The 14,256-nt window shown below is 40.9% G+C and overlaps 1 protein-coding gene across 2 annotated transcripts in view; it reads left to right on the top strand.

Annotated features, from left to right (window-relative positions):
- Positions 1-12,267, top strand: part of PIBF1 (progesterone immunomodulatory binding factor 1) — a 238,647-nt gene extending 226,380 nt beyond the window's left edge. For both annotated transcript variants that reach the window (XM_039473143.2, XM_039473144.2), the window contains exon 18: positions 12,032-12,267. In XM_039473143.2, the coding sequence (XP_039329077.2) occupies positions 12,032-12,082 (51 nt within the window). In that variant the 3' untranslated portion in view covers positions 12,083-12,267. The remainder of the gene's footprint in view (positions 1-12,031) is intronic.
- The last annotated feature ends 1,989 nt before the right edge of the window (positions 12,268-14,256 follow it).

Raw genomic sequence — 14,256 nt, 5'->3', positions numbered from 1 at the left:
GGCAAGATCAGTTAGCCTACTTTTTTTTGTTTTGTTTTTGAGACAGGATCTTGCTCTGTCTGTCACCCAGTCTGTGGTATGAACACAGCTCACTGCAGCCTTGACCTCCCAAGCTCAAGTAATCCTCCTGACTCAGCCTCCCAAGCAGCTGAGAGCACATACATGCACACCAACACATCCAACTAAATTTGTTTATTTTTTTTGTAGAGACAGAGTCTCACTGCATTGCTGAGGCTGGTCTTGAACTCTTGGGCTCAAGCAATCCTCCCACCTCGGCTTCCCAAAGTGCTGGGATTATAGCCATGAGCCACTGCACCTGGCCTTGGTATCCTGCTTTAATGGAAATACAAATTGCAACAAAAACTCAAAGAAAGAATAGACACTTTGGTTTTGGATGACTCGTAGACTGCCTTGTCAGAAGGAAGTATTTGAGCTTGCTTTAAACAATGCATGGGATTTTGACAAGTGAAAATGAGTGTTATTTAGAAATTCCAAGGGCAAAGAAAATATGATATGCACAAAATATTTTCTAATTTGTTCTCCTTTTTATTGTTGAAAAATAGGATGTCTAAGGCTGGGCACTGGTGCTCACGTCTGTAATCCCAGCACTTTTGGAGGCCAAGGTGTGTGGATCACCTGAGGTCAGGAGGTTGAGACCAGCCTAACCAACACGGTGAAACCCCATCTCTACTAAAAAATACAAAAAAAAAAAAAAATTAGCCAGGCATGGTGGCGCATGCCTGTAATCCTGGCTACTCAGGAGGCTGAGGCAGGAGAATTGCTTGAACCTAGGAGGCAGAGGTTGCCATGAGCCAAGATCACACCATTGCACTCCAGCCTGGGCAACAGGAGCAAAACTCCGTCAAAAAAAAAAAAGAAAATAAAAAGGAATAGGATGTCTAATATGTATTTTCTATATCTAGATGTTATTCCTTTCTTTTTTTTTTTTTTTTTTTTTTTGAGACGGAGTTTCACTCTTGTTACCCAGGCTGGAGTGCAATGGCGCGATCTTGGCTCACCGCAACCTCCGCCTCCTGGGTTCAGGCAATTCTCCTGCCTCAGCCTCCTGAGTAGCTGGGATTACAGGCACCTGCCACCATGCCCAGCTAATTTTTTGTATTTTTAGTAGAGACGGGGTTTCACCATGTTGACCAGGATGGTCTCGATCTCTCGACCTCGTGATCCACCCGCCTCGGCCTCCCAAAGTGCTGGGATTACAGGCTTGAGCCACCGCGCCCGGCGATGTTATTCCTTTCTTACTATATTCTTATGTCTGACTTTAGTCAGTTCACTACGTATTAACCCTTTCCCTTAGGACAAAAGGGAAATAAAAGTAGATGAGTTATACCTAGAGTAGTCACATTAATAGAGACAGAAAATAGAATGTGGTTGCCAGAAGCTAGGGGGTATGGGGATTTATTGCTTAACAGGTGGAAAGTTTCAGTCAACCAAAATCAAGAGTTCTATAGATGGATAGTAGTGATAGTACATCATAATGTGAATGTATAATACCACTGATCTGTACATTTTTAAATGGTTAAGTAATAAATGTTACAGGTATCTTAGCAAAATCTTATTTTAAAATTTTTTTTTTTTTTTTTTTTTTTTTTAAGACGGAGTTTCGCTCTTGTTACCCAGGCTGGAGTGCAATGGCGCGATCTCGGCTCACCGCAACCTCCGCCTCCTGGGTTCAAGCAATTCTCCTGCCTCAGCCTCCCGAGTAGCTGGGATTACAGGCACACGCCACCACGCCCAGCTTATTTTTTGTATTTTTAGTAGAGACGGGGTTTCACCATGTTGACCAGGACGGTCTCGATCTCTCGACCTCGTGATCCACCCGCCTCGGCCTCCCAAAGTGCTGGGATTACAGGCTTGAGCCATGGAGCCCGGCCTAAAAATTTTTTTAAAGCCTAGGCAAAAACCCTTGTGAGACCCTGCCTCTACAAAAAAAAAAAAAAAAAAAAAAAAAAAAAAAAACATTTTTAAAAAAAATCAGCCAGGCATGGTGGTGTGTGCCTGTGGTACTAAAAGCTACTTGGGAGGCTGAGGTGGGAGGAGCCCAGGAGGTTGAGGCTGCAGTGAGCCATGTTTATGCCACTGCCCTCAAGCCTGGGTGACAGAGCAAGACCCTGTCTCAAAAATATATATAAAATGATGAAATCTAATATAAAAAATAAATTTAAAATTCTAATTTAATTTAAAAATTGTAAGTAGATAGATTATAATGTTTTTCTCATTGTTCATGAGAGAAAGTTTATAGTTTTATCAAAAATGGAATGTAGCAGTTTTTTGTAATATAATAATATAATGAGTACAATTGGTTGTATTTAGACGAGTGACAAGGATGCCACAGTAAGGTAGTGTCAGCACAGAGTCGTGCCCTAACACTGTGCCTCCCAACATTTTTTAAAACACACATGGAAAATTATAATATTTGTATGGCACAACAGGATAACTGAACTTTGCTGGTAGATTGAAGGGACTCCAGCCACCCCAGACCCTGGGGGCTGAGGAGATTAGAAGCCCCACATTCCTATAACACTTCTTCTTTGTCTTATTTGTGTTTAGAAGCTCCGGTCTCACTCCCCCACCCTGGCCTCCCACTCTGTTGCCCCGGCTGGAGTGCAGTGGTGCGATCTTGGCTCATTGCAACCTCCACCCCCAGAGTTCAAGTGATTCTCCCACCTCAGCCTCCTAAGTAGCAGGGATTACAGGCACCCACCACCACACCCAGCTGATTTTTGTATTTTTAGTAGAGACGGGGTTTCACCTTATTGGCCAGGCTGGCCTCAAACTCCTAACCTCAAGTGATCTGCCCACCAAGACCTCCCAAAGTGATGGGATTACAATAGGCATGAGCCACCAAACCTGGCCCAGTGTCACTTTTTTATGTTTAATGTAGACTCATCTCACTGAAGTATGATCAGACTTAAACATACCTAGCTGTGTACGTGCACATTTTTAAATATTCATCTTTTAATTTTTAGTGTTGGAAATACTAATTGTAACCTCTTCCTGATGTTATTTACTTTAGCTGGTCAGCTAAGCTAGAAATCGACTTTTTTAGTGAGCGTGGAATGAAGCTGACTGATCTCAGACAGTTTCACATTTTGTTAGTGGTAAAGCCAGATCAACTGTCTTAAACTCACTTAACTTGGGCCCTGCCTGTGAGGACTTCTAAATATTCATTTATTTGGTTTCCAGTTTATATCTTTTTTGAAAAACAACATAATTATATCTACCAGACATAGTCTTTCTTTTCTTTAGAGAAGTGGTGCTGGTTATACACTAATAGGTTCTTAATTCCTAGCTCTTTCTTTAGATTACAGAAGTAATCCACCAGGCTTATTAAGTCTGCATTTATCAGTCATCATTGTTTCTAATTTTAACAAACTTTCTCAATGGGTTATAATCCCCATGTTATATATTAACATTTTAGCTGGCTAATTCTAGATGACACAGAAGTACCTATCTTATCAGTTATTTGTTTCCAAAATCACTATGTAACATAGTTAGTTACTTCTGGTAGGTTTCCAGTTAATCTTGTCATTTGTTTCTACAGTGGCTTTGTACTCTATCCTAAATCTGGAATATAGTGTACTTTGGGGCCTGTTAATACTTCTCTAACAATTGAATGTTTTTATTGATTTGTATGCATATATATTTTTATATGTATATAAAATACATATGCATATATATATATTTATAGTGTGTGTGTATATATGTATATACATATATATGGCTTCATATCATGGAACCTGTAAGTCTTATATTTAAAATAAGGACCTTACTCAGTTAAATGGTTAATCCCATTAATAACTGAAGCAGAATGTCAAATTTTGTCAAATAAAGCACCATCTTATGAATATGAAGGGAACTAAGTAACTTTAATGAAATAGAAAAAAAGAAACACTACTGATCAAACAGCTAAAAGAATGGAATTATCAAAATAAAAAGCAGTTAATTTTTTTGCATGTTTTTGTGATGGAGTTTCACTCTGTCACCCAGGCTGGAGTGCAGGGGTGCAATCTTGGCTCACTTCAGCCTCCACCTTCTGGTTTCAAGCGATTCTCCAAAAAATAGTTAATTATGCATCTGAATTATTTTGCTGTGCCCATTTTAACGATTAGTTACCAAGAGCCAGCAATTCTACTGAATATTCTTTGTTTTGTTTTTACCTTTCTTTAAAAATGTCAGAACCATTCTGAGCAGGCAGCTCATATAAAAACAGACCACGGACCATAGTTCACTGATCCATGATCTGTCATCTCAGGAGCTGATAAAAAGCTTAGAAACTTCCAGTGTCTGGCACTTAGGGCTATCACTAATGGCTAGCACATTACTGACTAAAATATCTGGAAATGAAGAATATACATTTCATAAAAATCAGAAACAAACTTTTTAGAAGGAGTATTATCTACTTGGAATCTGTTCAAATTTTGGTAGGGATGAGACTTACATACTAACATAGATGAGAAATGACTGTGACATATTCTATTCTAATGTAATTAACAGAGAACCTGAATTTCAGACAATAATATAACCAAAGGAAGAAGTTCACCAGTAGAAGGATTGAACATATCTTTGAATGATACAAATAAATATGAGTTCATACAGCAAAATATGCTGTCTCCATGCCTTTCTGGTTAATTATTTCTACTCAAAAATTGGACTGTTGCTTAGAATCACAAGTACTACCCCTGATGCTTATAAAGGGTGATGTTGCCTAATTAGTTGGAAACATATTACTGCATTTTACTGTAGTAGAATTTTCTTTTGTCTCGCATAGTAGAAAGATTGAATATAGACTCACATGAAACTTTATGTCTAGACTTAAAAAGAACCGAAAGGCTTCTGTCATAGCAGACCCAAACATTCATCTATTCATCAAAAAAAGTCTTTGATCACTTACTTTGTGCCGAGTACTGTTCCAAGCAGTAGAAATATAAACAATTCCTGCCTTTTGTGGACCTTACATTCTTGGATGGAGATAGACTATAAACCAACCAACAAACAAAAAAATAAATTGAACAGGAAGTGAAAATGTGACATGATATGGAGAAAAATATTATATATGAGGTAACAGAAGTCGTCAATTTGCCCACTTTACAAAATTAATAAATGGCTGGAACCTGTGCTTTAACCACTGCGCTATAAGTGCTCAAACCACCGAAATCCAAGGCGGCATGACATCGAACAACTACTGCTGGCCAAACACTTTCCTGCGTGCTGAGGATGCAAGATGAAATAGATGAATGGTATAAACTAAGGGTATGAGTCAGCATCTCTAGGAATTGTGTCCCACCGCTAGTTCAGCAGCTTTAGCAAATTGTTCAGTCTCTCAACTACAGACCTGGAGATAACTATTTCAGGACAAGTATGTGGCCCTATGAAGTCACCAGGAACCTAGCTTCCTTCTTCCTTTCTCTTCAGCCATCCTTAGAGTGTGGCGTCTGTTCTGAGAATCACAGTATGGTTGCTCTGGCCTTGGCCATCACGTCTGCATTCTAAGCAGGAAGTAAGAAAAGGGAAGAAAATACAGTCTCCCTTTCTAAAGGAGTTTTTCCGTAAGTCCTACCCAACATCTTCAGCTTATATCCCATTGACCAGAACTTAGTCAAATGACCATACCTAGCAGCAAGGAAGGCTGATAAATGTTTTATACTGGATGACTCTGTTGCTTTACTGATAAAATCAGAGTTCTGTTATTAAGAAGGGGGAAATAGATATATGCTAGACACACCAGCAGCCTCCACACTTAATCTGAGCCAAAAGGCTGAGAAGTGATTCCAGTAGCCTCTGTAACAGGATTTGATTCATTTTTATATCCCCAGAACCTAACACAAGGACTGGCACAGAGTAGGCAGTCAAATAAATGCCATTAAACTAATCTCAAGTACCAATAATTTAGTTCATGTTGGAGAGTGTCAAGAAATAGGATTAGAGGCCAGACGTGGTGGCTCACGCCTGTAATCCTAGCACTGTGGGAGGCCGAAGTGGGTGGATCACCTGAGGTCAGGAGTTCAAAACCAGCCTGGCCATCATGGTGAAACCCTATCTTTTTAATAAATAAATAAATAAATAAATAAATAAATAAAAAGAAATAGGATTAGATAAGTAAGTATGGGTCAGATCCTAAAGGGGCCAGTCTTTTAAGTGAAAAGTAGTTAGAACATGACAGTGATGGTGAAGTTCACCAAAAATAACCTGAGAATAAGGAACATATCTCAGCCCTACTGGAGGAGACTTTGAAATTAACTTAAAATGATTGTGATCAAAAATCTGAAAAGTCACCCTATGAAGTAACAAGGCAGTTAATCCCCAAGACAAGGTACACTTGACTGTGGCAAATCTGTCTCGTTAACACATCTGAAGAGAAGACTTACTAGGGGTGGGAGTAATGGTCTGCAATGTAACAGACACAGATAAAAGGAGAGTCAGAAAGAACCGCATGCCATTGAAATTATTATACCAGGCCTGGCGAGGTGGCTCATGCCTGTAATCCCAGCACTTTGGGAGGCTGAGGCAGGCAGAACACAAGGTCAGTAGTTTGAGACCAGCCTGGCCAATATGGGGAAACCCTGTCTCTACTAAAAACACAAAAATTAGCCAGGGGTGGTGGCTCACGCCTGTAGTCTCAGCTACTTTTGAGGCTAAGGCAGGAGAATCGCTTGAACCCAGAGGCAGAGGTTGCAGTGAGCCAAGACTGTGCCATGACACTCCAGTCTGGACAACACAGCAAGACTCCATCTCAGAAAAAAAAAAAAAAAAGGAAAGTCTTATACTGCCCTTTCTGAGTATTAAGATTCCTTTTTAATGCCAAAGTTTTTACTTACCTTCTCCCTGTAAACAAATAGCAATAGTAGACATCTTAGTGGCAGTTGATTGAGGAAATGTGAATGTTCAAACTAATTCTGCATCCTTTGGTATAATCTTGAGGATCTGTAGCTTAGTCTGTAGAAGTTGCTTTTTCTTTTTTTTGTCCAGGAGTCACAGTTAAGAAAACCATTTACATTATGACCTAGTGACATTTGCAGTTTCTCAAAACAGAACTTAACCCCACTAGGGCCAATACTCTGATATTTTCTATGCTAGTCTTATTTCTCCACCCCCACTCAATTCTGGTCTTTACCTACTAAGCAGAGTTAATTACCCATGGGTTGAGATCTGCAATTTAAAGAACAATGACAGACATGTTTTTCTATGACCAAGAATAGTGAGAGCCCTAGACTTTTAGCTGGCTCATCTTTCCCAGTCACCCAGATCTGATTGTATGAGAATCATGCAGTTCCCTGGTTTTACTCTGACTTTTCCTTATCTTAACAACAAATAAAAAGCTGAGCTGGAAAAACACCAACTTTTCTTAAATACTTAAGAGAAGTGAGGTCACAGGGCGAACCGCCGCCCCCAAAATTGGAAAGCTAGGCCAGTACAGAGAATGCTGATGTATGAGAGCAAAACCTTGCATGGATGGGAACCAGTGCTGGGGTAGGAAAACCTGAATGTAACTGATGAGTTGCTGGAGGTTAGGTATGGACAAGTCTGAAAGTTAAAAACTCCAGTCATAAGAGGGATCCCCACACTCTTGTGAGTTTTAACTTTAGAAGCTTGACCTAGTTCTTGCAGTAAATATTGGGAGAAAATCCTCTTCTGTTTCCGGCAGGGGAAGGGGAAAGAGAACACTTTGCAATATGCCAGAGAACTCTGTTCTCAACAAAGTCTGCCCTCAGGAGAAACTGTTTAACTAGAACCCACCCTGCCAGGGCTTTATCAAAGCCTAACTGACTTGGGGAAAATGAAATACCCAACTCCAGCCCACCTAGCCATCCTGGTCCACCTAAGAGGGAAAAAACTGAGAAACATGTGAAGTTCACATGCCAGATGCACATTCTCACCGAAAGACTGAGACCTAATCATAGGACCACAGGATAACTTCCCTATGCTAAAGGCTCATTTATAGCAGTTTCTTTTACCCAGTACATTATGTCCGGTTACCAGGAAAAACTCACCAGATAGAGTAAAAGCCAAAAACACAGTTGGGAGAGACAGTGCAAGCATCAGAACCAGAGTCAATTGTGCCACAAATGTTGGAATTATCAGAGAACCTGAAACAATCATGATTAGTGTACTAAAGGGCAGCAATAGATAAAGTAGACAACATGCAAGAACAGACGGGAACTGCGAGCAGAAAGATGAAAATCCTAAGAAGGAATCCCCAAAAAAAGAAATACTAAAAATCAAAACCACTGTAACAGAAATGACAAATGCCAGCCGGTTGCAGTGGCTCACGCCTGTAATCCCAGCACTTTGGGAGGCCAAGGTGGGCGGATCACCTGAGATCAGGAGGTTGAGATCAGCCTGACCCACATGGTGAAACCCCATCTCTACTAAAAATACAAAAAAAATCTAGGAGTGGTGGCGGGCCCCTGTAATCCCGGCTACTGAGGAGGCTGAGGCAAGGAGAATTGCTTGAACCCAGGAAGCCAAGGTTACAGTGAGCCAAGATCACACTGCTGCACGCCAGCCTGGGCAACAGAGCAAGACTGTCTCAAAACAAACAAACAAAAAATGACAGGTGCCTTTGATGCTGAGGAAATAATCTCTAACCTTGAGGACATTTCAGCAGGCTCAGTGGCTCACTTCTGTAGTCCCAGCACTTTGGGAGACCTAGACGAGAGGATCACTTGAGCCCAGGAGTTCAAGTTCCAGACCAACCTGGGCAACGTAAGAGACCCGTCTCTACACACACACACACACACACACACACACACACAAACACAACTTAGCCAGGCGCAGTGGTGCACACATGTGGTCCCAGTTACTCAGGGAGCTGAAGTGGGAGGATCACTTGAGCCCAGAAGGTCGAGGCTGCAGTAAGCCATGATCATGCCACTGCACTCCAGCCTGGGCAACAGAGCAAGACCATGTCTCCACCAGAAAAAAATGGGGGAAGGGGGTTGTAGTCTAACAGGAACCTCTAAAAAAACGTAATATTCAAGGACTACAGGACGACTGCAAAAGCTATAGCTTGTATTTAATGAGAATATTAGAAGGAGAAGGAAGAAAGGAGCAGAAGAAATGTGTGAAACAATGACAGAATTTCCCCCAAACTAATGTCAGACACCAAACCCCAGACCCAGAGAACGCAAGAGAACACCAAGAAAGATAAATACAAAAAGAAAAAGCACTACACTTAGGCATATCATTTTCAAACCAGATAAAGACAAAAGATAGATAAAATCAAGATAAAAACAAAATCCTAGCCTGAGCAATGTGGCAAAACCCCATCTCTACAAAAAAAATTGTAAAAATTAGCTGAAGAGTGATGGCATGCACCCGTATTCCCAGGTACTCAGGAGGCTCAGGTGGGAGGATCGCTTCAGCCTGGGAGATTGAGGCTATAGTGAGCCATGATCACACCACTCCAGCCTGGGTGACAGCAAGAACCTATCTCAAAAAAAAAGAAAAAAGTCCTGAAAGAAGCCAGAGAAAAGTTACCCTTTACCTATAGAGAAACAAAGATAAGGATGACAGCTGACTTCTCAGAAACAGTGCAAGCCAAGAAGAGTGGAGCGAAACACTTAAAGTTACAAAAGAACAAAACCACCATCCTAAAATTCTATACCCTGCAAAATTATTGTTTTCAGAAGTGAAAGAAAAATAGACTTTCCCAGGCAAAAATTAAAGGAATTTAATCCTTAACTTTTCAAAACAGAAAGTACTAGGCCCACATAGGTTCACTGTTGAATTTCTTTCCTTCCGTCCTTTCTTTTCCTTTCCCTTCTTTTCTCTTCCCCCCCGCCCCCCTTTCTTTCTCCTCTCAGCAGAGTCTGGCTCTGTCACCCAGACTGGAGTAGTGGCACATCTGAGTTTATTGCAGCCTCCACCTCTGGGCCTCAAGCAGTCCTCCCACCTGAGCCGCCCTAGTAGGTGGGACACAGGCACAGCCACCATGCCCAATGAATTTGAGTATTTTTTGTAAAGACGGAGTTTCACCGTGTTGCACAGGCTGGTCTTGAACTCCTGAGCTCAAATGATCTGCCTGCCTCGGCCTCCAGGTATGAGCCACAGCACTCAGCTAAAATTATACCTATTCTCTACAATCTCTTTCATTAGATAGAAGCAGAGGGAATATTTCCCAGCTCATTTTGCAAGGCCAGCATTGCCCTAATTCCAAATTCAGACAAAGATATTACAGGAAAACAAAACTACAGACCAATGTCTCACGAACGTAGATGCAAGAATCTATGAGGATTTCTAGGGCAGTGAAAATATTATGTATAATACTATAATGAGCCAAGTATGATTATAGTGATCTTGGCTCACTCATATAATGGTGGATACCAGTCTATAGACATTTGTCCAAACACATAAAACGCATAGTAACAAGAGTAAACCCAAATGCAAACTATGGACCTTGGGTGATAATGACATGTCAGTGTAGGTTCGTCAGCTCTAACAAAGGTACCATTGTGCTAAGGGATATTAATAATGGAGGAGGCTGTTCATGTGCGGGCCCAGAGGGTATATGCAGTATCTCTGTACCTTCCTCTCAATTGTTTTTTAAGACAATCTTGCTCTGTATAGTAGCATGATCACAGCACCCTGCAGCCTTGACCTCCTGGGCTCAAGTGATCTTCTTTTTTTTTTTTTTTGACATGGTTGGTGTCTTGCTTTGTCACCCAAGCTGGAGTGTGGTGGCACAGCCTTGGCTCACTGCAACCTCTACTTCTCTGGCTCAGTTCTCCTGTCTCAGCCTCCCAAGTAGCTGGAATTACAGGTGTGCGCCACAACGTCTGGCATTGGTTTCATCATGTTGGCGAGGCTGGTCTCGAACACCTGACCTCAAGTGATCACCCACCTCGGCCTCCCAAAGTGCTGGTATTATAGGCGTGAGCCACCATGCCCAGCCTCAAGTGATCTTCTCGTCTCCACCTCCTGTGTTAGCTGAGACTACAGGTGCATGCCACCATCCCTGGCTAATTTGTTTTTTCTTTTAGATGGGGCCTCACTATGTTGCCTAGGCTGGTCTCAAGCTCCTGGGCTCAAGCAATCCTCCTACCTCAGCCTCCCAAAGTGCTGGGATTACAGGCATAAGCCACTGTGCCCAGCCAAAATAGGATGTTTTGACTGGCATCAGTGAAGTTCTGAATGTTTTATTCTGTAGTTCACCCTCTCACCTGCTTTTTTCTTTCTATTCTGTACAGCCTGTCTCCTTTTAGGCTGAAATGATTGAGCAATAAACCCAAGAAGTACTCTGGTGAATACTTAGAAATTCATAAGATCCAAAACACAATAATTTGGATATAGTAATTACTTAATATCTATTAGTGAATGAATATCTATCATCTATATAGATGAGACAACTAAAAATAAGTCGTCGTTGATTTTTTATAATTCTCTTTGAAAATAAAATCAATTTGTAAAATAATCACATCATCAGAAATTCTTAAATACATAGGCTTTGAGCCAGAAAACACAGATGTATGTTTTTTCTTTTCTTTTCTTTCTTTTTTTTTTTTTTTTTTTTGGAGACAGAGTCTCATTCTGTTGCCCAGGCTGGAGTGCAGTGGCACAATCTCAGCTCACTGCAACCTCTGCCTCCTGGGTTCAAGCAATTTTCCTGCCTCAGCCTCCCGAGTAGCTGGGACTACAGGCATCTGCCACCACGCCCCACTAATTTTTGTATTTTTAGTAGAGATGGGGTTTCACCATATTGGCCAGACTGGTCTCAAACTCCTGACTTTGTGATCCGCTCACCTCGGCCTCCCAAAGTGCTAGGATTACAGGCGTGAGCCACCACACCTGGCCTAGATGTATGCTTTTTCTACCACATACCTACCAGGTGGGAGATTATTTATGACAAGAGAAAAAGTCTTTGCCCTTAAGTATCCTTTCTGTATTAAGAAAAGCAATTTTTTAGTATAGTTTACATTTTTTAAAAAGCCTCAGTATATTTAGTTCTCTGAATTGCCCCTCCTGTCCTCCTTGTAAGCATTTTGTTGGATTTTCTTTTGCTTTTTTAAAACAGACTAAAAAAGAAGCACCTGAGTGGTCTAAGAAACAGAAGATGAAGACCTAGTGTCCTGGATGGGAAGCGCCTGTAGACCATGATTTACTCCTGAAGTTCTCTTTCTGCTGAAAAACAAAATTCATCTTATCACGTACTCAGCATTTTTAAAATAACTATGTTTATTTGACTAATGTTAAATTAACAAGTTTAGTATAATCAAAATGTATAAAAAACAAACTTAATATTTTTTTCTATTTTGTTATAAAATAAATATGCTATGGTTTAAATTTTGGAGCTTTCATAAATGTTCAATGAATTTTAAGTGTGTGGCTTATAAGTATGTTGGTGAGTATTTTTCTTTACTACATAAATTCTGAGTTTAAATGTCATAACAAATACCAAGGCACTTTGCATTTTTAAACATTAAGGATCATTTGTGAAGTCTACTACCAGGTACTTCAAATGTCCAGTCATGATGGTCAGATACCTTGTAGATGGATATCAATTGTTGACTCTTTCTTGAAGTTCTATTTTTTTCTTATATCTCATATTACTGTTAACCAGTGAAATCTGGCAGAAAGTCTGTCATTCCACTGGTAAAGGGAAAATTTGGTGGAAAGTCTGTTGCTACATTAGTCATAATATTATTGGACCAGATGCAGTATGGACCAGAGTTCTAGTCAGTGAGAAAAAAAAAATCAATAGGATTTTCTTTTTTCATAAAATATGCTCCATTTCTCACTGAAGTTGTATACTTTAAAGAAAGGAAGGAGGAGAGAGAGAGAGAGAAAAAAAAGGAAGAAATATATATGTAGACATACACATATATATGTATGCCCAGGTTTTTCAACCACTATTGACTTTTTTTTTTTTTTTTTTTTTTGAGACAAAGTCTCGCTGTGTTGCCCAGGCTGGAGTGCAGTAGCATGATCTTGGCTCACCTCAACCTCCACCTTTGAGTTCAAGCAATTCTCTAGTCTCAGCCTCCCAAGTAGCTGGGATTGCAGGCACCCACCACCATGCCCAGCTGATATTTATATTTTTAGTATAGACAGGATTTCACCATGTTGGCCAGGCTGGTCTCAAACTCCTGACCTCAGGCAATCCACCTGCCTTGACCTCCCAAAGTGCTGGGATTCCAGGCGTGAGCCACCATAACCTGCCCACTGTTGACATTTTGGGCTGGATAGTTCTTTCTTAAGGGTGGATATAGGGAAAATCCTATGCATATCATGATATATACCAGTATCCCTGGCCTTCAGCACTAGGTAACAATAATACTGCCACCACAACCCTAGTTTTTTGGGTTTTTTTTGTTTGTTTTTTTGTTTTTTCTTTTAGAGACAGGATCTCTCTATGTTGCCCAGGCTGGTCTTGAATTCCTGGCCTCAAGCAGTCCTCCCTCGGCCTCCCAAAGGGCTGGGATGACAGGCATGATCCACCTCACCTGGTCCCACCCCCAGTTTTGACAAGCCAAAAATGTCCTGGATGGAGACTAGGGTTCCTTCCACCTCTTGGCCATTATGAATTACCTTACTTTTTAACCTTACCTCATCTTCTCTTGGTCATGGATTTTCTCTTTGTCTGTCTGTCTGTCTGTCTGTCTGTCTATCTATGAACAGGGTCTTGCACTGTCACCCAGGCTGGAGTGGAGTGGCATGATCATAGCTTAATGCAGACTCAAACTCCTGGGGAAAAGGGATCCTCCCACCTCAGCCTCCCAAAATGTTGGAACTACAGGTGCATACCACCACACCTGTCTAGATTTTTTTTTTAACTTTTTTAGAGACAGGGATCTCAGTATGTTGCTCAGGCTAGTCTGGAACTCCTGGTCTCAAGTGATTTTCCCACTTCAGCCTCCCCAGTAGCTGAGATTGCAGGCGTGAGTCACCACACCCGGCTCTTATTTAAATTAAATAAAAACAAAAATTAGGCATAGCATTCTTATTTTTTCTTGATAAATATTTTATGAAGTGTCACCCACATGTAAGTGTAATAGCTACCATTATCAAGCTCTTTCTATCAGCCAATTGTGTTACATGCTTTCTACACATTCACTTATTTAATCTTCACAGTAACTCTGCTACTTAAGCATTATCTTCATTTTTAAAACGAAAACACAGCCAGACTCAGAGTAACTAAATGGCCCAAAATGAGACGCACGATAAGTAGAAGTGGATTTGAACCACGTCCATCCAATTACAGTGGCGACACTCCTTCCAGTACATGACGCTGCTTCTCAT

Source organism: Saimiri boliviensis, chromosome 16 (genome assembly GCF_048565385.1).
Source record: "Saimiri boliviensis isolate mSaiBol1 chromosome 16, mSaiBol1.pri, whole genome shotgun sequence".
Classification (NCBI taxonomy): Eukaryota; Metazoa; Chordata; class Mammalia; order Primates; family Cebidae; genus Saimiri; species Saimiri boliviensis.
Note: the sequence above shows the minus strand (reverse complement) of the source record. Positions and strands in the feature narration are given on the sequence as shown.